This window comes from Pelodiscus sinensis, chromosome 5 (assembly GCF_052426305.1).
Source record: "Pelodiscus sinensis isolate ZL-2025 chromosome 5, ASM5242630v1, whole genome shotgun sequence".
Taxonomy (NCBI): Eukaryota; Metazoa; Chordata; order Testudines; family Trionychidae; genus Pelodiscus; species Pelodiscus sinensis.
In genome coordinates, this window is record NC_143056.1 from 87,669,951 (window position 1) to 87,695,985 (window position 26,035).

A 26,035-nucleotide genomic window follows, 5' to 3' on the forward strand; every position below is an offset into this window, starting at 1 on the left:
ACACCCTTTTAGATATTTGAAAACCGCTATCATGTCCCCCCTTAATCTTCTTTTTTCCAAACTAAACAAGCCCAGTTCGTGAAGCCTGGCTTCATAGGTCATGTTCTCTAGACCTTTAATCATTCTTGTCGCTCTTCTCTGTACCCTTTCCAATTTCTCCACATCTTTCTTGAAATGTGGCGCCCAGAACTGGACACAGTACTCCAGCTGAGGCCTAACTAGTGCAGAGTAGAGTGGCAGAATGACTTCACGAGTTTTGCTTACAACACACCTGTTGATACAACCTAGAATCATATTTGCTTTTTTTGCAACAGCATCACACTGTTGACTCATATTCAACTTGTGGTCCACTATGACCCCTAGATCCCTTTCTGCCATGCTCCTTCCTAGACAGTCGCTTCCCATCTTGTATGTATGGAACTGATTGTTCCTTCCTAAGTGGAGCACTTTGCATTTCTCTTTATTAAACCTCATCCTGTTTACCTCTGACCATTTCTCTAACTTGCTAAGGTCATTTTGAATTATGTCCCTATCCTCCAAAGAAGTCGCAACCCCACCCAGTTTGGTATCATCCGCAAACTTAATAAGCGTACTCTCTATCCCAATATCTACATCATTGATGAAGATATTGAATAGTACGGGTCCCAAAACAGACCCTTGCGGAACTCCACTTGTTATCCCTTTCCAGCAGGATTTAGAACCGTTAACAACAACTCTCTGACTACGGTTATCCAGCCAATTATGCACCCACCTTATCGTGGCCCTATCTAAGTTATATTTGCCTAGTTTATCAATAAGAATATCATGCGAGACCGTATCAAATGCCTTACTAAAGTCTAGATATATGACATCCACCGCTTCTCCCTTATCCACAAGGCTCGTTATCATATCAAAGAAAGCTATCAGATTAGTTTGGCATGACTTGTTCTTCACAAACCCATGCTGGCTATTCCCTATCACTTTATTACCTTCCAAGTGTTTGCATAGGATTGCCCAACTGCCCAACAGCCTAAGCCTACACTGCATGGGTTATCAAATGTTTCAGTTTGCAAACAGCCAGGAAGGCCACTATTGGTCCATACACACTCTGCCTTAGCTCCAATGGTAGGGCTGTGAGGGGCTTCTCAGGTAGAACAAGGGAAAACCTTTTACAAACCCAGGAAAGAAGGGTTGGAAACACCAAGGGGGTGATACATGAATGTTTACTGCAACCTGAGAGAGAACACACTTTCTAGAGTTACTGATCAACCGAGGTTGGTTGAAATATTTGGCTGCTCCAGGTCTTGCCCACATGCTCAGGGTCTAACAGCTTGCCCTATTTGGGGTTGGAAAGGAGTTTTCTCCTGTCTTCGACTGACAGAGACCCCAGAGGCTTTTCACTTTCCTCTGCAGTGTGGGGCATGTGGGTCACTTGCAAGTTTAAACTAGTAGTGGTTTAAACTCTGTGGCTACGTCTAGACTACATCCCTCTGTCAGCAGAGGGATGTAAATGAAGCACTTCGAAAGTGCAAATGAAGCTGGGATTTAAATATCCCACACTTCATTTGCATAATCACGTAATGGCGCTCTTTTGAAAAAGCGCTATTTCAAAATTAAAACCACAGTCTAAATGCAGTTCTTTCGAAAACAGGGTGCTTTTTCGAAAGATCCAGTAAACCTCAAAAATGAGATTTACTGGATCTTTCAAAAAAGCGCCCCGTTTTCGAAAGAACCGCATCTAGACCGTGGTTTCAATTTTGAAATAGCGCTTTTTCAAAAGAGCGCCATAACGTGATTATGCAAATGAAGCATGGGATATCATTTGCACTTTTGAAGTGCTTCATTTACATCCCTCTGCGGACAGAGGGATGTAGTCTAGACGTAGCCTGCATCTTGAAGTTTTAAAATCACGATTTGAGAACTTCGGTAACTCAGCCAGTGATTAGGGGTCCATTACAGGATGGGTGAGGTTCTGTGGGCTGCAATGTGCCAGAGGTGAGACTAGACAATCACAATGGTCCTTTCTGGCCTGAAAATCTATATCTGTTAGGGCTAGATTTGGTGCTTTGTTACCATGGAATTTCATGGATGTCACTGAAAGCAGAGTTTAGCCTGGAAGGCTCAGACCCTAATTCATTGCAGAGTGAGGTGTCTGATTGAAAGATGGGCAAGAACCAAAATTCTTGCTGAGATATCTGCGAACATCTCTGGATACAGCTGCTTAACTCACACCAACCCTTAAAGTACCTCTCTCATAACCTCCCCATGCTAACCAGGCTTTCCAATGGTACAACGTCCATTCTGTAAACACCACATTTCAAGAGACCACTTCTGTGGATAATAGCAGAGAGGGCAAATACAGACACTGTTTGGTGTCCACGAATAGGAAGGAAAGTACTTAACAATCCAGCCAGAGATCCTCAAAACCTCCTAGCTCTTCTACATTCGTTTATGCAGCCTTATTTGCTGGCAAAGCAGAGGTGGCCCCTGACAACAGCTGTAGAGGCCATTTTGAGATGAAACAGATGCTGCATAGCAGCAATTAGTGCAGAAAGCAAGGAGGTAGAATAACAAGGAATTGCCAGGAGCTGAATTCTTCTCTTGATTACTTTGTGTGATCCCTGGGAAGTCAATGGGATTGCACTAGTGTAACTGAAAGGAGAATTTAGCCCCTCATTTACAAGACAACCAGAATTATATTATCTAAGGAGTTGTCAAAAGTGATGGGTTCTTTGACAAATGCAGCAATTTGATAGGACCATTGTAAATAGCCAGAGGATGTAATAACAGCATGAAAAAAAAAAGTTATATTGCAGCCAGCTTTCAGGCTTCACACTGCCAGGATGCCTATCCGCACTCTTGTGTGAACTGAGAGGAAGCCAGACAATTTATGGCCACAGTATTTAAAGAGACTAATGATCTGGTCAGTGGTGAAGTGCGGTGTTGTGCTGATGTCTACGGTAACTAAAATTTACCCATCCAATTTGCTCCTCTGCACCAGCCACAAAGGGAGATGACTCCAATTATTTTTCCAACAGTACAGAGGCTGGTGTTTACCATTATCTCCTTGGCAACCCCTTTCGCGTGACAACATTATGCAACGTAATTGCAAAGCTGCCTCAGCTCACTGGGGCTGTTATTAAATGCACTCAGATTTTTTTTCCCAAGGTCAAGGATAATAATTAGGTGCCTGGAATGCCTGCAACACAACCTCGTTATGTCCAAATAATAACTCAAAGGATGCATCAGACATTCCCTGGAGAGGAGATTTCTGTCCTGCTAAGAAGTGTTAGGAGATCAGTTGAAAGCAGGCTTGTGGAATAATGTGTGTGGATCAGGATAAAGGCCTGCAGTGCAGTGGCCAGAAGATAAAGCTGCAATCAGGAGGGCACATAACAAGGGGTTAGATGGGTACTGGGTGAATATATATAGGGACAATGGAGGGAGCATGACTTGAGAGATTAAGGAACAGTGCAAATGCCAGAGTCTGAACTTTGTGCTACTGTTTGTATTACAGCTGGCTTTGGTGGTCTAGGCATTGCATGGCAGGGCACTCCCCAGTGCTATTCTTCAGACACCCCTCTATAATAATAGTTAGCACTTATTTACCGCTTTTCATTAGTAGATCTCAAAGACCTTCACAAAGGAAGGTAATACCTCCCCTCCCTCCACTGTACAGGTGGGGAAATGGAGACACAGAGGGAGGAAGTGACTTGCCCAAATTCAGCCGGTAGTCTAGTAGCATCGTCAGGAATAGAGCGCAGGTTTTCTACCCACTATGTTTCATTCACTAGGTCACCCAGCCACTCCATGGCACCAGCTGACTATGTAGATCTGGTGGCAATGCAATCTATTTGCAGGTCTGTATTATGGCACCCATCACCACAGTATTTAAATGCTCACAAGTAATTAAAACTAGGAATGGAAACACTGTGTGAGGTGATAAAAAGATCAATATAAGTCCTAGGTGACATTAGAGATGTGATCAGGTGATGCCAGGGTTAACACATCTTAAGGCTATGTCTAGACTGCAGGCTTCTTTTGGAAGAAGCTTTTCCAGAAGAGATCTTACGAAAAAACTTCTTCCAAAGAGAGCGTCCACACAGTGAAAGCGCATCGAAAAAGCAATCTGCTTTTTCGACAGATAGCGTCCACACTGAATGGACGCTATCTCACATGTAAGCTGTGATTACTATGGGCAGAATAGCCACCAGGACACCTGTGCTTTTTCCTCTTTCCTCTTCTTGTGAAAGAATTCCCTCTTCCCCATTCACACATGCCTTTTTCCAAAAGAGCTCTTTCAGAAAAAGGCTTCTTCCTCGTAGAAAGATTACCAATGTTGGGAAAACCCCTCTGTTCTTTCGATTTACTTTCAAAAGAACATGATTGTAGAGTGGACGTTACTCAGGTTTTGTCGGAAAAACGGCTGTTGTGTAGACATACCGTAATAGTGATACCAAGGCTACTTCGTCAACCAGGAGACTCCGTCTACTTATGGATGGGCTGAGCATTGTGTTTTCCACCTAATACCAGAAATAACTTTACAAATCTGTCTTTGTACTAAATAGCCTAGTGAACAGTACAGTGAAACCATGTAGGCTACTTCACCCAGATTATGCTATTGTTTGTAATGCAATTAAAAAATGAAAACTGCCATATAAGTACTAATTATTATCATTATAATAGACAGAGTCTTCCCTGGGGACATTAAACTACAGAATCTCTTGTTGCCCAATAATTCCGTTGGGCCTTCCACTGACAAGGGAACCAACTGTTCTGTATTCACACTCAGTGGTCATTTTCTATTAGCAATAATTATTTTAAGACTGATTCCATGCCCACTTAGTCCCTGGGTATCTTTCCTTTGACTTCGGTAAGGTTAGGATCAGACCCTTAATAGTAAAATAAGAAGTGTGCGCCCATTAGGCAGAAAGTGCTCCTTTCTCCCCACACCCAATGGTGTAATTGTATGCAAGAGTCTGGTCCCAGAATAGGTGAAAGCTAGCTCACGTCTGTCTACAAGTGCCTCAATCATACCTCTTGATTGCAGTGTAGCCATGCCCTGTGACTCACATGCAGAGTGAGAGTGAAAGTACTTACCACAGGTAAAGTGCAAATTACTTGAAAGGATGACACTGAAGAGCAATAGCCGAGTGGAGGAAGGAGCTAACGGTAATTGGATTGTGCTTGTGCGCAAGGCAGCAAAATCTTGACAGGAGCAAGAGAAATCAATAAAAAAGAGAGAGAAAGAGAGAAAAGAACTTTACACATTTCTCCAGTGAAATATCCTTTCATCTGGCTGCCTATAACTTACTTTTCATCATCAGTGGTGTGTCCTGCCATGAAAACTTTCTCTCGGTTGTCTATTGAAAGAAATAAGGCAAAACATTTAGTCATTAGATCATCTTTCTGCACTTTATCGTCTCTTCTGAAAGTCTAGACAACACAATTTCAGGGCAACCCTCTCCCAAAGTGCCAACATTGTTCTTTTCTTCAGTTGAAGGTAAAGGTTAACCCTGAAAAAAAGACAAGTATGTCCTTGGCTGGGAGTCCGGAACTTTTCAAGTTCTCTGACATTCAGAATCTGAATCGTGATTTACCAAGAGTTTCAAAAGTAACTAGGGCTAGATCCTGCTCTCCTCACTCAGAGAAACCTTCCTAATATCTGATCACCATCTGCATCCATAGAAAACTTAAAAAGAATGATAGCAACTAGCTCTTTTTAAAGATGTAGAGTCCTGCATATAAAAGTACCTGCATATGAAAGATGCAGTGCATGTTGCCAAAGTTACTGGGTAAAAGAGCATTCCAGATACTTGAAAAGGTAGGAAAGGAAAAAGAAAAAGACTTTGGTTTTATATGTTGCCTTTCACATTTAAGCTATCCCAAAACACCACTTTGTAACGTAGGAGAAGAGGACTGTTAGGAAACATCTACACAGCAGGCTAAAGTTGAATTAAACTTTGCAACTTAAGCTACATCAATTGTGTAGCTGAAGTCAAAATAGCTTAATTTGGCTTTTGGCGCTGTCTACACAGCAGGAAGAACACTATTCCTTCAACTTCCCTTACTCCTCGTAAAATGAGGGTTACCATGAGTCAGAGTAAGAAGTCCTCCAGCTCAACATTATTTCAAAGTAAAGGCTTGTCATATAGATGCATACTATGTTATTTCAGAATAACATTAGAGTAACATTATTCTGAAATAACTCTGCTAGGTAGACATACCCTAATGGAGTAGCCAATATGATCGCAAGTAGGGCACATATAGTTTTCATGAAGTATATTTAGTTCTTTAATTGTCACCACAGGTGGACACGAAAGACCAATTCTCCTAGTAGAAAGCCCGCACTTCTCACAGTGCAGTTTGCACTGTAGTGGAAGCCTTACACTTTTATAGGACCTTAATCCAAGCCTCTTCGAGGACTGTACAGTCATTATCACACAGCTCATGTCAAGTAGGTATATCTAAGGACTCCGCTACACATGAATTGCTGCACAGCAAATCAGGATGTAAACCCAAATGCACAACTTTCCGCACGTGCTAAGACACAGTACCGTCACTGAGTCGTAGCAATATCCATTCATACAGTGAATTACTGTGTAGCAAGCTGCTGTGTGGTAGATTTAGATCCTGGCTTGCCACTCAGAAACTTACCAGCTACGTCTACACTGGCATGATTTTCCGGAAATGCTTTTAACAGAAAAGTTTTCCGTTAAAAGCATTTTCGGAAAAGCGTGTCTAGATAGGTAGGACGCTTTTCTGCAAAAGCACTTTTTGCGGAAAAGCATCCATGGCCAATCTAGACGCGCTTTTACGCAAAAAGCCCCGATCGCCATTTTCGCGATTGGGGCTTTTTTGCAGAAAACAGTACTGTGCTGTTTACACTGGCCCTCTTGCGCAAATGATTTGCGCAAGAGGGCTTTTGCCCGAACGGGAGCAGCACAGTATTTCCTCAAGAACACTGACGATCTTACATGAGATTGTTAGTGTTCTTGCGGAAATTCAAACGGCCAGTGTAGACAGCTGGCAAGTTTTTCCGCAAAAGCGGATGATTTTGTGGAAAAACTTGCCAGTCTAGACACAGCCACAATGTATAAAAGTCCTGATTCACCCATTTTGCAGATAGGCAAACTAAAGTAAAAAAGTGAGGTGATTTTTCAAAGTCACATAGCAAAACAGTGACAGAATCAATAATGGAAGCCCGGAGTCCTGACATCCAAATCCCTGCACATCCTAATGGTGAAATTGTACACAAGCATGCATACAACTTTGCAATCATGTCCTAACCACTAGACATGGTTTTGATTTTTAACCTTTCTGATGTAATGGCAGGAGGGCTAGCAACTAATCCACCACACAGTCAATGAGATTCTATTCTTGCATCAATGGCTCATTAACTACACTTTAAGGGGAAAGCAAAATGATTTTCATCCATTACAGCTGAAAGAAACAGATTTAGTTCTCAGTCTTTGCATCTATAAACAGGTATGATCAGAAATGCAATCTATGGGAAATGCTCAGATACAGTCAGCCTTAAAATAATGCTACCGTCTGGCTGGGCTGAGCTCCTTTAGTACAAGAGGGAGTCCTGGTACCTGGCATAAAGCGAGATAAAAAACAAGGATAATGAGGGCTCCAACAGGGGGTGCCACCTTTGGGAATTGAACAAATGTAGCTCTTTGCTTGGATGATGCTGTTCCACAGGAGCTGTGAAACATTGCATAAAAAGCTCTTGTTGAGAAATATGCTGATGTAGCGAGCCAATTTATTCACAGCCCTTTAGTGCACACATTCTGTATGATATATACAACCTGCAACATTGGATTTGATCTAGGCCTCGCTTCAAGAGCAAATCTACAGGCTCATCCATCTTAAAGAAAGTTAATTGAAACCAACACTCATCATTCATGATTTCCAAGCAATCAATGATTATGAAAAGCTATGTTAAACACCCGTGGAAAACATGGCCTTCTAGAGAAAGATACAGTGACAAGAACAGATTATACTAAAATGATACTTGCCTGTTAGTCCCCATGCAGGAAACGTACGCACAGCAGTTTCTAGCAATTAATAAAACTCTGTACTGTTGTAGCATTCCTTGTATGGAGATAAAAATGAATTAATTAACCCAGGGCCAGCATGATTATTTGTGAGACCTAGTTTGAATATATGGAAAGGAACAGGGCCTATACATATTAACCCACTCAGAATTGCCAAAAAAGACATTAGTCCACTGTGTATGACACACGAACATATTTCTATATTACAGCCTTCATTATGGCACTTGGTTTAAAATGGAGATGCATATTTTGATCTTATTTGTATATGTCATAACGTAGATTTTACTTCTACAAAACACATGAATGTACACAGGTATTTTACTATAAATTGAATTTTTAATCTTTTGTTTTAATATGTAATCAAATAAATTGTTGAAATCTCCAATACATGAGAACAGAGCCTACAGCAGGGCCAATAATAATATGTGGGGCCACATGCAGGGGAACCAACTACACGTGCCTCATGCTGGCCCTAAATTAACCTGGAATTCCACTGAGGGAGGTAAGCATTTTACAGATGGGGAAACTAAGGCATAGTTGGTTAAAAGACATACTCATAGGCTACGTCTAGACTGGCATGATTTTCCGCAAATGCTTTTAACGGAAACGTTTTTCCGTTAAAAGCATTTGCAGAAAAGAGCGTCTAGATTGGCACAGACGCTTTTCCACAAAAGCACTTTTTGCGGAAAAGCGTCTGTGCCAATCTAGACGCGGTTTTGCGCAAGAAAGCCCCGATCGCCATTTTCGCCATCGGGGCTTTTTTGTGCAAAACAATACCGCGTTGTCTACACTGGCCCTCTTGCGCAAAAGCATTTGCGCAAGAGGGCTTTTGCCTGAACAGGAGCAGCATAGTATTTCCGCAAGAACACTGACAATCTTACATGAGATCGTCAGTGTTCTTGCGGAAATTCAAGCGGCCAGTTTAGACAGCTGGCAAGTTTTTCTGCAAAAGCAGTTGCAGTTGCTTTTGCGGAAAAACTTGCCAGTCTATACACAGCCATAGTGTGGAGAGGGGAGAGGGAGGCCCATCCTGATTCCAAAACTTGTGCTCTGCCCAGTAGTATACTGTCCTCATATGAAGATTACCAGTTTCACTGTGCAGAACCAGTATCTATCATCTACAAACCTGGGAAGAAAAAACTGAGTTGTCTCACAAAATCCACTACTTTTCTATGTGCATTTTCCTCACCCTAATACAGCTGCTAGAAAATCAGTTCTTAATTAGGATGGTGAGAACTTTCTCACTTAGCTTTTAAGTCTGTTAATCCACTGGGACTTGGTCTTGAATCCTGCCACTGAAAGTTCAGGGAAAGGCACTTATTTTAGATGCTAATGGCCTGTGCTTAATTTGTTATGAAAGAGATGTGGAGGCTCAAGCAATATTTTTATTTACATTACTGACACAGCAAGCCCAGAGGTGTAGGGGCTTTCCGCCAAGCCTACAGGCATCAGAGCTCAGCCCTGACAAGCCTGGCACCTAGCACAAATTAAGCACTGCTTATGGAAATTCCACTCAGACAAATCCTGCAGTCAAGGGCATGCCCATCAGTGCAGGACACTTCTTCCTGACAGTTTGTCTTCAGCCACTGTGCTACCTGCAAAATGACCTCCTTTTAGTTTAGCTTGAAATTACACCTGCCACATGGAGCCTAATGTTACGTTGTGTCTTTGTAGTGCAGCCTATTTAAGGTACCACAATGACTTTAATCCTTGTGCAGTATTTCCTGATTGCTGTTTGTTTTATTTAGATGGAGTTCAAGCACTCTCTCACTAGGCACAGTGAAACCAACATCTGTTATCTTACACATCAGAGAAGTGATCTGCTTTTTCCTCTGTATACAGTTCTCTCAACCCTACCTCCTGCTGGCACCTTACTTCCATGGAGAATAAGGAGATTGAGAGAGCTTCTTCTTCTGGTGGTCATCATTTTTTTCTTTAGACTTGCAGAGAGTTAGTATCTATAATAATCATGTAGCACCTGGCTTCAGCACTTTCACAAGTTGTCTACTTAAGCAGCTAAGCATATCATCTTCTTTAGGCATTTTGCCCAGGATCTGAAAGCCTGAGTCAAACTCTGTACTCGAAATGCATATGTAGCCTGATTCAACTTCTTTGCCTATTAACCAGATGCTTTGAACCTTGTTCTGCCATTTCCAGGTGGGAGAGATTCCTGCAAGGTGCTAAAGTTTCCAGTTCCGTTACAATTAGGGACCTAAAGGTCATTGAGTCCAGTCCCCTGCCTTCACAGCAGGACTAAGTACCATCCCTGATGAATTTTTACCCCAAATGGCCTCCACAAGGACTGAACTCACAATGCTGGGTTTAGCAGGCCAATGCTCAAACCACTGAGCTATCCATCCTCCAACAAATACTCTTGCCTCTTCCAGCAAAATCCATAAGCACATGCTTAACTTGAAGCACATTAGGTGCAGTCATTTACTTCAGTGAGCCTCCTTTGCTTGGAAGCCAGCTCCAGGCGTGGCCTGAGGAGGTCTGACCAAGATCAGTGGCCTCTTAGCAGTGCTAAACTAAAAGGAGGCTACTTTGCAGGCAGCACCGTGGCTGAAGACAAACTGGCAGGAAGAAGTGTCTTGCACGGATGGGCATGCCCCCGACTGCAGGATTTGTCTGGTTGGAATTTCCATAAGCAGTGCTTCAGAGCAATCCCATCTAGAACATTTTACGTCACAGATGCAGTGATAAATTTATTTTCACAACCAATCCATGGTTTATTTTTAAAAAAGCTATGAAGTTATACAACCTGCTAATGGGTAAAAAGTACCAAATGCAAGACACAGGAAGGTGCAAATGCACTCTAGTATGTAGAGAATAATAAAATACAGTAGGCTAAATTGCATTCTCAGTTACTCCTATACATCCCCACTGACTGGCATTTTATCAAGGTCCTAGCAATTGCATAAAGTTAACTGAGGGCAGAATTTGGACTAATATGTTTATTGTAAAATATTAAATTTCTTTCAGTTTCACCCAGTCCAGCCACGCCTAAGCGCATGCTTCCATTTAAGTACATGGAGTGTTTCATTGACTACTTTGAGCCTTTGCTGTTTGGCAGCCAGCATGATTATTTGTGAGACCTAGTTTGAATATATGGAAAGGAACAGGGCCTATACATATTAACCCACTCAAAATTGTCAAAAAAGACATTAGTCCACTGTGTATGACACACGAACATATTTCTATATTACAGCCTTCATTATGGCACTTGGTTTAAAATGGAGATGCATATTTTGATCTTATTTGTATATGTCATAAAGTAGATTTTACTTCTACAAAACACATGAATGTACACAGGTATTTTAATATAAATTGAATTTTTAATCTTTTGTTTTAATATGTAATCAAATAAATTGTTGAAATCTCCAATACATGAGAACAGAGCCTACAGCAGGGCCAATAATAATATGTGGGGTCACATGCAGGGGAACCAACTACACATGCGTCATGCTGGCCCTAAATTAACCTGGAATTCCACTGAGGGAGGTAAGCATTTTACAGGTGGGGAAACTAAGGCATAGTTAGTTAAAAGACATACTCATAGGCTACGTCTACACTGGCATGATTGGCTACTGGCTACTGCAGCCTGGCCAGAGGTGGTCTAACTTGAGGTCAGTAGCCGGGCTCCATTCCTGGCAGGATGGAAGCCTTGGTATTTTGCTTTTTATTCCTTTTTAAATAAATGTTTGAAGCCCTTATATTTATCCTTGGTTCATCTTAAAATTCAGTTACTAATCCTTCAAGCCATCTTAATATAGTCCCCAACAGTTTAATTATTCTGTCTTTCTGTAGCTTAAGTATTCTGTCTTTCTAGAAGGTTTACTTTTTTGCTCCTGATCATAGAGTAAATATATCTGACATGAAATATGTATCACACCATTCTATCCTGTGGATGAAAACTACGTGCTTTTACCTTTAGTAAAAAATGTTGGCTTATGAACATATCATACTGTATAATACATTAAAATATATTGGACACAGTAAATTTAAACAAAAAGTATGGGTTTTTCCTACTGATCCCGTGGTGGCTTCAAAGGTTTGGTAGGGCCTGATCCAATCCCCATGGAAGTCAACAGGAATTTTTCAGCTGACTTCACTGGATTTTGGATCAAACCCTTAATATTTCTCTGGTGTTATTGCTCCAGTGACCAAAGAACTGGATTGGGGGTTAATAAAATGAGACTGGGGTAACAAAAACAGACTAAATATATTCCTGAAATGGAAATAAAAATATAAGTGAATTATTTCTCTCATTCTTCACTCAGACTTTATTTCTGATCTTTTTACATCACAATTACTGGAACAGATGGTCCATCTAATCCCGTGCCCTGCCTCCAGCAGTGGCCAGTACCTAATACTTCAGAGGAAGGCAACATGCTGTAACTGCAGTAGCAGGTTTAATTCTACTTCGTGTAAATCACTCTGCTCCAGGAGGCACTATAGAGAGGATCAACCTACCTTGTGAGAGAGCAAAGGATGAGGACTGACAAATGGCAGGGGAGAGAGCTGACAGGTTCACACAGGCCTTTCCCAGCTCTAGCGTTTATGTGATTCATTACTGATCAATAACCTCCTGCTCCAGAGCTTTCCTTGCTAATTAACAGCAAATAGCAATGAGGTATAAATGTGTTATATTGCCTATCGTGAACTAGACGAGGATCAATTTTGCTGATGCCCATGACTATCAAACTGTAGAAGAAAAGAAATAGAGAGAGGGACACAGCTTAGCTGGACCTAGCTGGCTCAGATAGCTAAGTAGATAACACCAGTGATAGGCTAGAATGGTGTTTGTTTTTGGATCCCAAAGCACTGATCAGAGAGAGACACCATTATCCTATTGTGCTCTTGGGAATATTTGTGGCTAGGATGCCAGTCAGGGTGTGTCTGCACAGGGAAGTTATTTTGGAATAACAACCGTTACTCCGAAATAACTATGTGAGCATCTACACAGCCATTCCGTTATTTCAAAATAATTTCAAAATAACAGATGGCTTATTCTGACTTCTGTAATCCTCATTCTACGAAGAATAACGCCTATTCCGAAATACTTATTTCGAAATAAGGCGTGTGTAGACGCTCCACTTCTGCTATTTCGAAATAGCCCCTCACCGGGGCCATTCTAAGTTATTCCTTCTTGGGCTCTAAATTGAGATAGCACCTCTGTATTAGGGAAGCCTGCCACTGACTAATTTTGAGGCTTCTGTACTGTGTAGACGTGCTATTTCGAAATAAGCTATTTCAGAACAACTATTCCGAAATAGCTTTTTCTGAAATAACTGTGCAGTATAGACGTAGCCTAACAATGGTCCTGGGTACTTGATACACGCCCAGAAGACCATTCTCAGGCTGCATGTCTGCGTGCTCAGCTCACTGCAAAACTGTAACATAATCTTAAATTGCACTGGGCTGCAAAAATGCAACGTCAGCTCCCAGTACTGGCTCCGTGGCGAGCGCCCGCCTGGCCCTTTAAGAAGCCAACTCAGTCGTGATGCTGCTGTTTGTATTGCTAAATCCCCAGGAGTCCAGTTCAGAAACGGGCAGCTGTCTCTTTAAGTGTGATTTCCTTCTATTGTATTTGAATCGTGATCAGGAAAAAGGAAATGAAACCAGAGACTCGGGGCTGAGCTAAATAATAATAATGATGCTGCTGATCTCTGCATCTGCGGCAGAGGCACCCTCTCTCAGGGTAGGGCATGAGCAGAGCTGTCCAGCCAGAAAGCATACGCCGAGCAATTAGCACAGGGGACTCCAGGGTAAGCAGCAGTGACAGCTGAAACGGTCTATTTCCATCCGCGATCGGAACAGCAGCTGCAGCTGGGGCTGCCCTGCCACGCAGCAAACAGGAGGAGCATTGCGAGGATGGGAGGTTAGATCCTAAGGGTCAGCCTTGCGGAGACACAGCCCGGCGGCAGCAGCAGCAGCAGGAGCAGCAGCCCGTATTTCTTTCTCTCTTTGGTGTTACAGGAGGAAATCCTGTGAATGTCATTGGGGGGCGGAGGGGAAACTCAGCTGGTGAGAAAGCATCAGGAGCAGACAGCCTTTGTAAGGGGCAGAGGGGGCAGATCCTACCACAGACACACTACAAAGGAGAAAGCCCTGCCAATGTCATCAGCCATCGAGAGGAAAAGCCTCGATCCTTCCGAGTAAGTGGCCTTTTTTCTTTCCTAGCCCCCTCTGCCTTTTGATGGCTCTTGAGCTTCTCCAACACACGGGCTGGGAAAGGACTTTATGAGCTTCCAGAGTCCTTCATTGTGATCATTGTTGTTGCTATTTTGGGTAAGTGCCAGTTCTAGGAAGGCGCTTTGGAGATCTTCTTCTGGGGGAAGGTGGTTTAGACATATGCCAGGGCTGCTTTTACCTTCGAAATAATATTCCTGCGTGCAATAAAGTCCTAAGCACAACCACCGCTTGCCCCCTTCCATACGCTGCTGCCCTTGTAATATTACAGCCTGGGTGGATTTGGTAGAGAGTGTCACTCTGGTGCATGCAAAGGGGAGGGTTGGTAGATTTCATTGAGTTGCTGCTGGAGGAGGCAAGCTGTGTAGATATCAGTGTGCTACTCATGTGGATGGCAGCACGAGCCCAGAGACATCAGTTCCCCATTTTGAGTTGAAACCAGATTATAGATTCATCAGATTTGTCAGGTTTTGTGAAATACCTGCCAGGATAAACCTCTCGTTTGAAAAAAATCTAACAATCCCCTTCACACTCCCCCTCTGTTCTTGAGATGCAGTGATGCTGATGAGAGTGATTCAGAGATATGGGGTGCATAATACTTTCCAAAGCTTAACTTGTTTTCAGGCTCTGCTCCCTGTTTAATCTGCCCAACTAGCTGACTAGACCAAAAGGTCAAAGCTGTTATCTGATGGTGTACAACTTCCACATTTTCATACTACAAGTCAGTTTGAAACTTTCAAGAGATTATAATGATGGTGTGGGGGAGGGAGATCACAAATGCATAAAGAATTGATACACAGAAGGTGTGGGAGAAGAAATTTGTTCTTACTTACTACCTTTGTGGAAGAGGTTACATAAATTCAATAACTGATTGTAGCATTACGATCTGGCTCTTTCAGTAGATTTCCTGCAGCCATCCGTTTGTACTTGAATGCTGGCATTTAGTTGCAAGAGGAGTGTGAACTCAGCTACACAATGCACCGTGTCATTCCACTGAATTCCTGGGCTCTGCGTCTCAAGAACAGCATTAGGTGCACTACACTTGTCTGTGTCTCAGTGGCACTGTGATAATACAATAAGGAAAAACACTTGTAAAATCCTGGTTTTCAATGTAAAACTTAAATTTTATTTCCGCCTATAAACATAATTAATTTTTAATTTGTTTCCTTTAAGTCATTAAAATGTTGTCTTCTGAAGCCCTCATCTAAGGCATGTAAAACATAACTAACTCATGATCCAAGGCAGTTAATACGTCATATCAGACATTTTGCATTTGTTACCATTTTTCTCATTTCCCATTGATTTTAAGAAATTGTAATTTAACTTCTAGGTAATTTTTTTTAAAGATTTCAACTACACAGTAGTCGCAATATTTATTTATTTGCTTTATGTTCTAGTGAATAACAGCTGGCTATGAAATCCAAGCACATAAAAAAGCTAATGCATGAAACCGAAATTCTGTTCAAAATAAACATAGAATCATAGGTTCCAGCAGGGTCGGAAGGTAGCTCAAGACCGCATCTGCCACAGTGTGAGACTATGCCTGACTTAGGCTTTGAAATAACCAACCCATCGATCCTGATCGGTCATGAAAAAGGACAATTTAACAATATAAAATATGGGTGCATGTATGCATCTATATGAACATCTGCACTCACAAAAGAAGGGATTCATTAATTGTGAAAAAGCTGCTTCCTTATTTCCTTGTATCCTCAAAATATTCTTATGGACTTGTAGTATTTGCTGCAGATAAACACAGTGTTTTGTTCTATGGATATAATGCCCTGTTTATATTATTTGGCTTATGTGTTATTTAATGCATTGATGTTTTCAAGCCAGCCTCACGGAAACAGCATGCATTCCTTTATAGTTATATATGTAATTGGTTGGTACTGCGAGTAGCAGTGCTTGCAAAGCATAGAGCATAGAGGTGTATGCTTTGAAAATCTAGGGTCTGATCATCTGTATGTAGAAACTCCCACTGACTTACTGACAAGACTGTGTGTAGAGAGGTCTGGTAGGCGTTGGATCGCAAGTCATAAGAATGTTAGGACACAGCAATATAAACCGTGAAGTGAATATGGAAGTAAGAGTAGATGCTGTTTTAAGATTGAAGTCAGAGGGAGATTTTGCCTAAGTAAAGCTGCACTCATTAGGACAGAAGTTTTGGAGCACTGTTTTCAGAGACATATGAAAGTAACTTTTGACAAGGAAATTGTTTTTCCAGTAAGTAAAGGTGGTAGAAAAATGTTAGTTTCTATGGCCTGTTGGAACGCTAAACAGCCAGATTTCTATCAGTGTAGTTACAGTCTGTCCTCACCAGTCCAGTTGTGGTATGTAATAAAAACAAATTGCCCACAGATTGTGAAATCAATAACTGAATAAGGTACTTAAGAATATTGAACTAGATTATGTCAGGTGTTGAGTGCCCTAGCTCTGGTTCAGGAATGCACTTAAGCATGTGCATCTGAGTAGTTAAATTCAAAGCAGCTAGGCATTAGACCCTTTGGCCCATGTGCTTAAAAGTCTAGTTCAGTGGAGTCCTATTTCCACAGATTTTGCTGGACCAAAGCCAGGGTGCTCAGCACATTGCAGGATTAAGCACGTAAACAATTTTAAAACATTTTTGCTGGTAGTTTCTGATAGAATTTCCAAAGTGGTACAAACAGGCAACAACCAGACTATTAAAGTGTATTTGCGGCAAACAATGGCTTTATCTCCTGTGTTAGGAGACGCATCCCTTCTTTTTCTTGTTTAAAATGATGCAGTCTCATACTGGTATATGAACAAAGTACTGTGAATGAATATTTGGTGCAAAAGGACACTTAAGTTACTACCACAAATACAAATTTGAGACCAGAGTTTCTTCTCATCCCATGTGTATAAAAGAGGCATAACTCCTTAAAGCAAGTGTGGTATAAAACCAGTGTAGGTCAGATCAGAGCCAGGCTCCTGGTTGTGTTCACACACACAGACACACATATTGTAATAACATTGGTCAAAATTCTGGACCAGCTGAACTCAAGAGCAAAACTTCCATGAGGCCAGAGAGACGCCTTTTGTATTTATTTGTTTTTAATACTATTCAACTAGATATCATCTCAGGCTTTCCTTCAAATTTACCTTCCTTAGAAGACGTTTAAATCCGTGCAACAATTCTTGAAGACTCTTAATATATATATCCCAAACCTGCAGCCTTCTTTAAGGCAGCATTCCCACCGATTGCAGCAGTTGTGCAGAATGAGGTCGAGCCCAGAGACCGAGCCCAGAAGGAGTGTATTTTTTTAAAAGTGTAATTGTTTTACAATGTGATTTAGGGCCTTCATCAATGTAGAGATAACTCATAGGGTTCATACAGTTTGATGAGTGTCACTTTTAAATGCTTACTGATAAACTTACTAGTCTTATTGAAAAACAGCATGTAAGCTATCCCTTTCATGGTAGGAATGGTACAATATTGCTACATTTTGCTATGGGCAAAAGGGAACTACTTTAAAATACAATACAATAAATAAAAGAGTACTATAAAAATCCCAGGATTTAATTGTTGTCATTAGGTTGTGATCAGCATATAGAGAAGCACATTCAGAACATCACTGAGACAGCAAATCCAAACCCTCTTGCTCCAAAATCATAGTCCCTTACCTCGTTCATTAAAGGACAATCTTATTTATGTTATAGCTGTGTGGTGACTATGACTCATAGTTGGGAGATTTTTATGCTCACCAGTAGAGGGCAGTAGTACACATATACAGACTATTCATTTATAACACCTTAAATGTGCTTACTGCAATGAATGGCTGGAGGTGTTGTACAGATTGCCATGTTTCCTCCTAAGACCTTTCACAAGGAAAAACAAATAATTAGCAACGTTTTTGCCGCCTTTGGTGATTTCTTAAATATTAGGCAGTTATATTTTAAAACAAAAGAAAAGCCTACTCCTGCATGCTTTGACGATAAGGAAATGAAGGGGGATGCCATTGGCTTCAATGGGAGAATAATCTGGCCATAATTCCTGTTCTAATTAGGCAATCAACTCGGTTTTTTTTTTTTTTTTTTTTTGGCTTGATTGGTTAATTTTAAAGGGTTTCCCTTCTACAACAATTGTTTCATTCTCTCAGGGAGCCAGTTGATGAAGTACTCCAAATCCCCCCTTCACTGCTGACATGTGGAGGTTGCCAGCAGAACATTGGGGACCGTTATTTCCTGAAAGCCATCGATCAGTACTGGCACGAGGACTGCCTCAGCTGTGACCTGTGTGGATGCAGGCTTGGAGAGGTGGGGAGACGATTGTACTATAAATTGGGCAGGAAACTCTGCAGGAGGGACTATCTCAGGTACAGAGCCTCTCTACCCTACACTAGCCTATCCTAATTTGCCTTCTTTCTGTAATTTCGGGTTTATTTATGATTTTTAGAATGAAGGTAGGACCCTAATGATATTGCAGCACAAGAATCTATTAGAAGTTTATATTCAATAATTTAGCCCTAAAATCTAAATGCTGAGGTTAGTCATAGTGGTTATCCTGATCAGGGAAGCGAAGCGGAGCTGAGCTGTGTTCACATTTGCATTGGGACACCTTGAGAAGGTGTTGAAGAATGAATGCTGTTCTTTCCTCTGAGTGATGAGCCAATGTCCCAGCATGTTGTTAGAGGAGTTGTACTTCTGCAAGATGTCCATTGTCACTTTAAAGATTAACAAATGTAGTAGGCCACTAGGGCATAGGCTTTCATGAGATACAACTCACTTCATCAGATGGTTGAAAAGAAAAGAAAAATAAAAAAGGAAGGGATACAGGGAATGTGACATCAGCTCTAGGTGATGGTTTATGGAAAAACATGGAATGGCTATCACATTACAAGAAGTAATTTCCCGTTCAGGTTCCCTCAATCTTTAAAGTTCTCTAGAATCTGTCAGGCTGAAAGGCACTATTCTGTTTACATTTAGATGTTATTATAATACTTATGACTATTCGTTGTTTTTTAAGTTTTTTTTTCACTGAGGCCTAGTTCAGGAGAACTTGAAATCAATTGAATTTAAGCACATGCATAAAGTTAAGCACATGCCTAACCACTGTCCTGAATAAATGGACTTAAGCATTTGCTTTGTGGCTTCCTGAATCTGATCCTCTAAGCATCTGTTACAGTTTTTGCATTAGTAGATCCTGGCCCATTTTTCCATGTATAAATTTGAAAAATCAGATAAGTTAAAGTTTAATATATTATTTCCGTAATAACTTGATAACAAAGAACTGGCGTGTTCCTAATTAAAACTAAATGTATTCATTTTTGCTGTGCTCCTTATAGATCATTTATTGTAATGTATGCTTTGTGCTCTAGGAGCTGGTGGAATGGATTAAGTAGAAACTTCCACTAAGCAGTGGAAGTGTTGGTAATGCTTCTAGACAATATTGACCTCCCATGGCTCAGCACATTCTCTCATCAGGTCCCGAGGGTTCGACCTATAGTGGCTTAGACTGTATATATCCATTATATGAAGCTTTCTAACAATGGTCCAGTCTTGTGTGTGCGTGACACATATTCATTAACTTTGTAATGAAAGAATAGCCCCGCTTATGAGAACAAAACTAATATGTTTTCTGTACAACGAGAGTTTTCAGAAATGAAGGAATTCACAATCTTTATATAAACTGATAAGACTAGATCTTTTGTTATGCAGAAGTGAACAGTGACATCTCCTGGTGGACAAAAGAAATTATTTCTTTCTCTTCAGAGATCTGCGTCTACGTTTTTTCTCTTTCAAACCTAGCAAGTTATTTGAAGCAGGCACAGCCTATGATAAACACAGTAAAAATGCAGGAAATGGACTTGCTAGTTCTAAAATTAATGTGGCAAAGCAGTTAAGCACAGAAGCAAATATTTCAGACAAAGAATATTTCTGAATTCTCCCTTTTTATTAAAAATATGTTCTTGCTTATGTATTAATTATAGGGTTTATGAACTCTGCAAGCTGTGGCCTACAGTAGAGATGACATTACATTATGCCACATAGCTGAATAGATCTTAATGTTACAGCTGAAAGCAGTAGAACTTTTGTGAGAGGGATAAACGTGTAGCACATGCAGTAGAGGGTCCTTTCAATAGACAGTCAAATAATGATGCTCTCAGTAGGGTTTGTTAATAAGGTATAAAAAGCAATCCTGATCAGGAAATCCTTTGGGCTAAAATTGATTTCAGAAGGTCATAGAATCTAGCTCTTGAAACCTAGCAGAACTGATTTTATGGGTAGAGAAACATTTGAGTTTAAAGGAAACTCAGATACCCTGCAGAATCTTTAAAATCCTGCAGAATCCTTGTAGCGTAGTGGGGACTAAACTGAACCATAGCAAGCTTTATCAATCAGTAGGAAATGTCAAGTGAAGATACAAGTGAAAGCAAGTATTAGGGTTTTAATTCATGATCTGATCTAGAAAGGTTCAGATCTGATTGAAGTTGCTCATCACATTTCAGAATGAGGTCCTTACTTTGATCACAAAAAGCAAGTATATTCTTTGAAAAAATAGATGATGCCCTTGGGTTTTTGACAGGTCACCACTGCAGCTCTTGATGCTGGAAAGTGTCCCTGCTTGTTGGATTTCATCAAGCAAATATTTAACCCTGTACATATCTTTATAATGCACTGTTAATCATGGCAAAAAGTTTGTTTTGTACTTCTTTTGTTTCTGTTCTATCTCTCTTTCCCTCTGCCCCCTCCCATCTTTTTCTCAAAGGAAGCTTTACATAACTCGTTGTTGTTGTTGTTTTAGACTCTTTGGCCAAGATGGCCTTTGTGCTTCCTGTGACAAGCGAATCCGGGCCTATGAGATGACTATGCGAGTGAAGGACAAAGTGTACCACCTGGAATGCTTCAAATGTGCTGCTTGCCAAAAACATTTTTGTGTCGGCGATAGATACCTCCTCATCAACTCAGACATAGTATGTGAGCAGGACATCTATGAGTGGACTAAGATAAATGGGATGATATAGCCAGGATGTGCCTCATAGTCCTCAAGAGGTATCTCATGGGTGGCACGAATGCATAGCTGCAGTGAGGAGATAATCACGCAGACTATGCTTTGTCTAAGCTGGGAGGGAAAGACTTCAGTGTAGGTCCTTTTCAGGCAGTGCTACATGGAATCTAAACTACAAGCAATAGCAAATAGACTGACTTCTATTAACAAAGGCGTACTGACAATAACTGACATGTAGATGAGTGTGGGGAACAAATACAATGTGATAATGGAGTCTCATAACTGGAAATGCAGTAGCCACTTGTGTAAAGAAACATTATGACTTTGACACTCGCACGCTAGGATTGTGCAATTGATTTTTTTTCTTCCTGTCTTTTCTAGTTACTCTGTTTAGACAATAGTTCCCAATGTAGACATAAGAAAGGATGTTGGAGATGAAGAATCAGTCAGAGTCTCCAAAGTCTTAAGCTTCGTGCAGGAGAGAATTTTTTTTTTTTTTGCATGGAACTCTCCCCCTCTTCCCCTGAAAATGAAAAGTGCAACCACTAGCCCCAAACAATTTTCAATAAATTCTGATGAATCGTTCAGTGGCACTGTTTGAAGGTGAGATGCTTCACAGATAATTTCTATACAAATATAAATCTAAAGAGTTGTTAAACTATTTTATTAATTTAGATTATATCAATGAAATATTTGTTGTGTGTAGCAAGAACCTGAATGCTTTAATAAAAACTACAGAACGTTTGAGTGTTGTTATTTCTTTTGATAATGTACAATTGTTTGGATGTGAGTTTGCTTTTGCATTGCTCTTGTTTATTTCATTTATTTGCACCAGGTCTGCATTTGGCTATGTCTGGTGTACAGTTGATTATCAATCCACTCAAGCACATATTCCACAGGGATGTGCCCTAGTCTAAGGAAGTGACATAAGAACCCAGGTTGCTCTGAGTGAATTTTATGTGGCTCTTCCTGAGGAAAGAGAAGGCAAGAAGTGATGTGGGACAGTGAATGTCCCAGAGCTGACTGCAAAGCAAAGAAAATCATTGTTGGGCTAACAAAACCAGAGGATGTCTGAACCCAACAGAGTCCATGAAGGACAAGGGTTTCCTAAGAACATGTTTGGACCTGATGTTCTCATCTGCAGATGTCATTCCTGAACCTAATACAACAGATCTGCAGCCACCCAGTCAGTATTCACCATGTTTAGAAAGAATGAAATTGCATCCCTTCTTGCAAAACCATAGTCTCTTGCCATAAAGGTCAATCTCTTTTAACTACAGCAATATTAAGGCTTATGACAAACACTCGAGGAGGTCTGACATTCTAGTTAGTAGAAAGTTATTGTGAAAATTCACACCATGCAATATTAGAGTGCAAATTAAGGAGTCTAAGGCTCTCAACACATAGTACATCTGCCTGAGGGTACGTCTACACTAGCCCCCTAGATCGATCTAGGAAGGCTAATGAGGGCGACTGGAATTGCAAATCAAGCCCGTGATTTAAATATCCCGCGCTTGATTTGCATGTTCCCGGCCGGTAGCCATTTTAGAAATTGACTAGCCCGAAGTAACTGCCCGAGTCTACATGCAGCAGTGAAACGGGATTCTGGAATGCCGTTATTCCTGAGGCTCGGCAATATTCCACGCTTAGCCTCATTTGCATATCTCTGGCACAAGATCACGCCAGTGTAGACATAGCCTGAGTGTTTTCAGCAGCTCTATTGCCATTCACCACATGTTGTTACATGCCCCTGCATTTACAGTTTTACCATTTATATTCTCTTCTTTGATACAGCTCACATTGCTGAGGGGCAGTAAAGCCAGCAGATCTCCCTGTATCCACATAACTGGGGACCCAAGAAGAAGGAGCATAATAAGGACATGGAAGTGGGGAGACAATATGGCCAGCGTGTGCTACTGGGGTCCAAATATTCTCAGTTAATTTATTGGCATGGGGCTTGTAACAGAGCAGACCTCACCACCATGGCACCTCCTGCCTGTAGCTCAGGGAATTAGCATTCTTGGTGCTGAAGCACCCCCTTCTGGCAGGTGTCTGACCCACTGTTATTCTCCACCACTCTAGGTCAGGGCTTACATCTCTCCCTCAGACCATGGTGCCCTCCTACCAGGGTACTGCCCTACCATAGTGCCCCCACATTCTGGAGTCCTCCTCTTCTGGGGACCCTCAATCCCCCTATGCCCATCTTGCTTCAGTGATCCACTGCCAGTCTTCATCTAGCCCCTGCCACAGGGGGAAACTGCAGTCTGAAATGGCCACTCATCATTGGCAAAGGGGTGTGGACCTGCTGCTTTTGCCTATCCTGGCTGCCTCCCCACAGACCTAGTAACCTGATGCCTTGCTTCAAGAACAGCAGCCTGGGAGCTTGCCTGGCCAGAGCTTCCACAGCCCTGCCTGCCTTTCCCCAGCTCTGCTCTAAATCAGGAAACCTCTAGCTTCCCTCGCCTCTGTTTCTCTGGAGGTGGGTGACGGGAGGGATCACACGAGGATTACCTGTTGTGATCCCTCTCTCTGGGGCATCTAGTATTGGCCACTGTTGGCAGACAGGATACTGGGCTAGATGGACCTTTGGTCTGACCCAGTATGGCCTTTCTTATGTTCCCTAGCAGCTAGGTCCTGCTTCCCAGCCAGAACAAGCATTATTCCTTTCCTGCCTCCTGGAGCCCTTATTTATACTGCTCTCAGTTGGACCCTAATTGGCTACCAGCTACAGTTGCTAGCTCCACAGCTCCAGCATTCCAGTCCTCTCCCTAGGCTGGGTTTTAACCCTTAAAGGGCCAGTGTGGGGCAGACACCCCATCACAGGCCTATACACAACTGATGTAGTTTCATCAGTTTTAACACTGCTTTATGCTATGCCCAGGGCATGGGAGGCATAGAACTAGCCTCCAGAACAAGGAGCTACGTCTGGTGACTTCATCACACCCTCAGCAACACCTAGCAAGTACTGAGCACAGCTGTGAATGTAAGCCTTAATATTCTTCTCCCTTAGTCCACAAACCCTATTGACAATGCCTCCTAACCACTTGTGAAGTGCTAGACTTTGCCTATGCTCTGCAGCATCTCTACCACAAAAAGTGAGATGATCATCTTCTACTAATCTGTGGTAAAATATGCTGTAAGGATGCTAGCTACAAGCAATAAGGCTGACCCTGCTGTTTACACCTATCAGTGATCTATATAACAAAGAAGACTCATAGGAAAGAGCATCTTCTGCATAACAGTACAGTGCCATAACCACTAGGCATTCTAGACCTTTGGCTGAAGGATCACTGACTGGTTGACATATGTTTTCATTAGGTTGTAGATTGCTGCTTCTTGAGAACCTTGGTTGAGATTTATGATTGTATTAGTAGAAACAAGTACCAAAGTTAGATTCACTTTGACAGACATGAGCACTGTGTTTTTGGGATGTCTGTAGTGCTACAAAAGAACTGGATTCATATCTCATTTAGGATGAATAATTCCACTGAAGTGGATGGTGTTACAACAGTATAAAACTTGTGTGGCAAAAGCAGCATCAGCATAATTAATTATCTCACAAGAAGTGAAAGCTTTGATAATTATGTCCTACTCATTTAATGGTGTATAATTTGTGAGTCTGACTCATACATTGAACATCCTTTAAAATGATTAATTTCGGAGATCCTATCTCATATAGATGTTTGTCTGAAATACTATTATAAATTAGTTCATTACTAGCTAGATTGATGTTGAATAATGATTTCAATAGTCCGTGGAAATGATGTATTTTTAGTGATTATACTAGGGTTTGGAACTCAGAAGATATGTATTGTTTCCACCTCTGAGAGTGGTTTCCTGTATGACTTTTGGCAAATCATGTATACATTCTGTGGAATATTTACACCATCCTGAACTTCCCATCTGTAAAACAGGAATAATAACTCTCACTGATTTTTGTAAATTTTCTTGTTTACTAGGGAAAGATTAAGATTTCTTCAGTATAACCTCAAATATGAATTTAGTCAGATACAGTTGTACTAATGTAACACAACCCTTCCTCCCTATCAGCTCCTGTGGACATTTATTCCCATATAAAGTCCCTTTGTTTTGGTTTAGCTAGCCACTTGGGAAAGGCTTTATGCTAAATTGTAAAAAGATTATCTTAAACCAGAATAATGGGCATATAGTGGTATAACTGTAGGTATATAACCATACCAATAAAATTGGTAAAGCTTTTCAATATCAATAGGTCCTTAACTCCAGTACACCAGTGTGTGTTGGGGGAAGGACAGTCTGAGGACAGTAGGTAACTGAAAAGTAACTTTAAAAGTCTAATGCATATCACATGACCCTACAAGAAAACTTACGCACATTCCTGCTGATTGCTTTTTGCTTTCGAACTCCCCACTTCTTCCCACTATGAGTGTAGATTGCATTTGTTTTGCTCACCCAATTGCCAAATTGATGCAAGTTACTTTTGCCAATTTATACCAGTTTTTTTGACTCACCAAAGTTTGACTTACACCACCTTGAAGTCATTAGTGAATTGATTCCTTAGAGATCCATGTGAAAAAGACAGTAGATGTCCTACTCCTTTACCAGAAAGGACCAATATAGTGAGGGGATTAACTTGACAAGAATCTCACCCCTATTCCTTACACAAGTATATTCCTTAAAATAGGGCATCTCTCCAGTAATTACAGGAAAAGAAAATGTTCCACCACCATCAACAAAAATAAAAACAAACAATTTTCAAGTAGTAGGGAATGCATATTAATGTGGACATTATTTCATTAGCTGATGTTCAAATGCACGGTCATTTAGATGAGTTTAATAGCAGCATCATTCA

At 41.2% G+C, this 26,035-nt stretch overlaps 1 protein-coding gene across 2 annotated transcripts; it reads left to right on the top strand.

Moving 5' to 3' along the window:
• Positions 1 to 13,561: 13,561 nt before the first annotated feature.
• LMO2 (LIM domain only 2) lies at positions 13,562 to 21,948 on the top strand. Of its 2 annotated transcripts, XM_006127309.5 has the most exons (5): positions 13,562 to 13,810; positions 14,022 to 14,200; positions 18,356 to 18,571; positions 21,001 to 21,169; positions 21,586 to 21,948. In XM_006127309.5, the coding sequence occupies exons 2-5, from the start codon at positions 14,037 to 14,039 to the stop codon at positions 21,640 to 21,642; spliced, it is 606 nt and encodes a 201-aa protein (XP_006127371.1). In that variant the 5' UTR covers positions 13,562 to 13,810; positions 14,022 to 14,036; the 3' UTR covers positions 21,643 to 21,948. The 2 variants fall into 2 exon arrangements, with proteins under 2 accessions (XP_006127371.1, XP_006127372.2); XM_006127310.5 differs by lacking the exon at positions 13,562 to 13,810 and having other exon boundaries at positions 14,132 to 14,200; positions 21,001 to 21,948.
• Positions 21,949 to 26,035: the final 4,087 nt, after the last annotated feature.

Coding starts and splice junctions, on each gene's coding strand:
- LMO2 (XM_006127309.5), top strand. CDS start 14,037: ATGTCATTGGGGGGCGGAGGGGAAACTCAGCTGGTGAGAAAGCATCAG. Junction 18,572..21,000: donor TGCAGGAGGGACTATCTCAG/GTACAGAGCCTC, acceptor TTGTTGTTTTAG/ACTCTTTGGCCAAGATGGCC. Junction 21,170..21,585: donor TCCTCATCAACTCAGACATA/GTATGTGAGCAG, acceptor TGTCTTTTCTAG/TTACTCTGTTTAGACAATAG.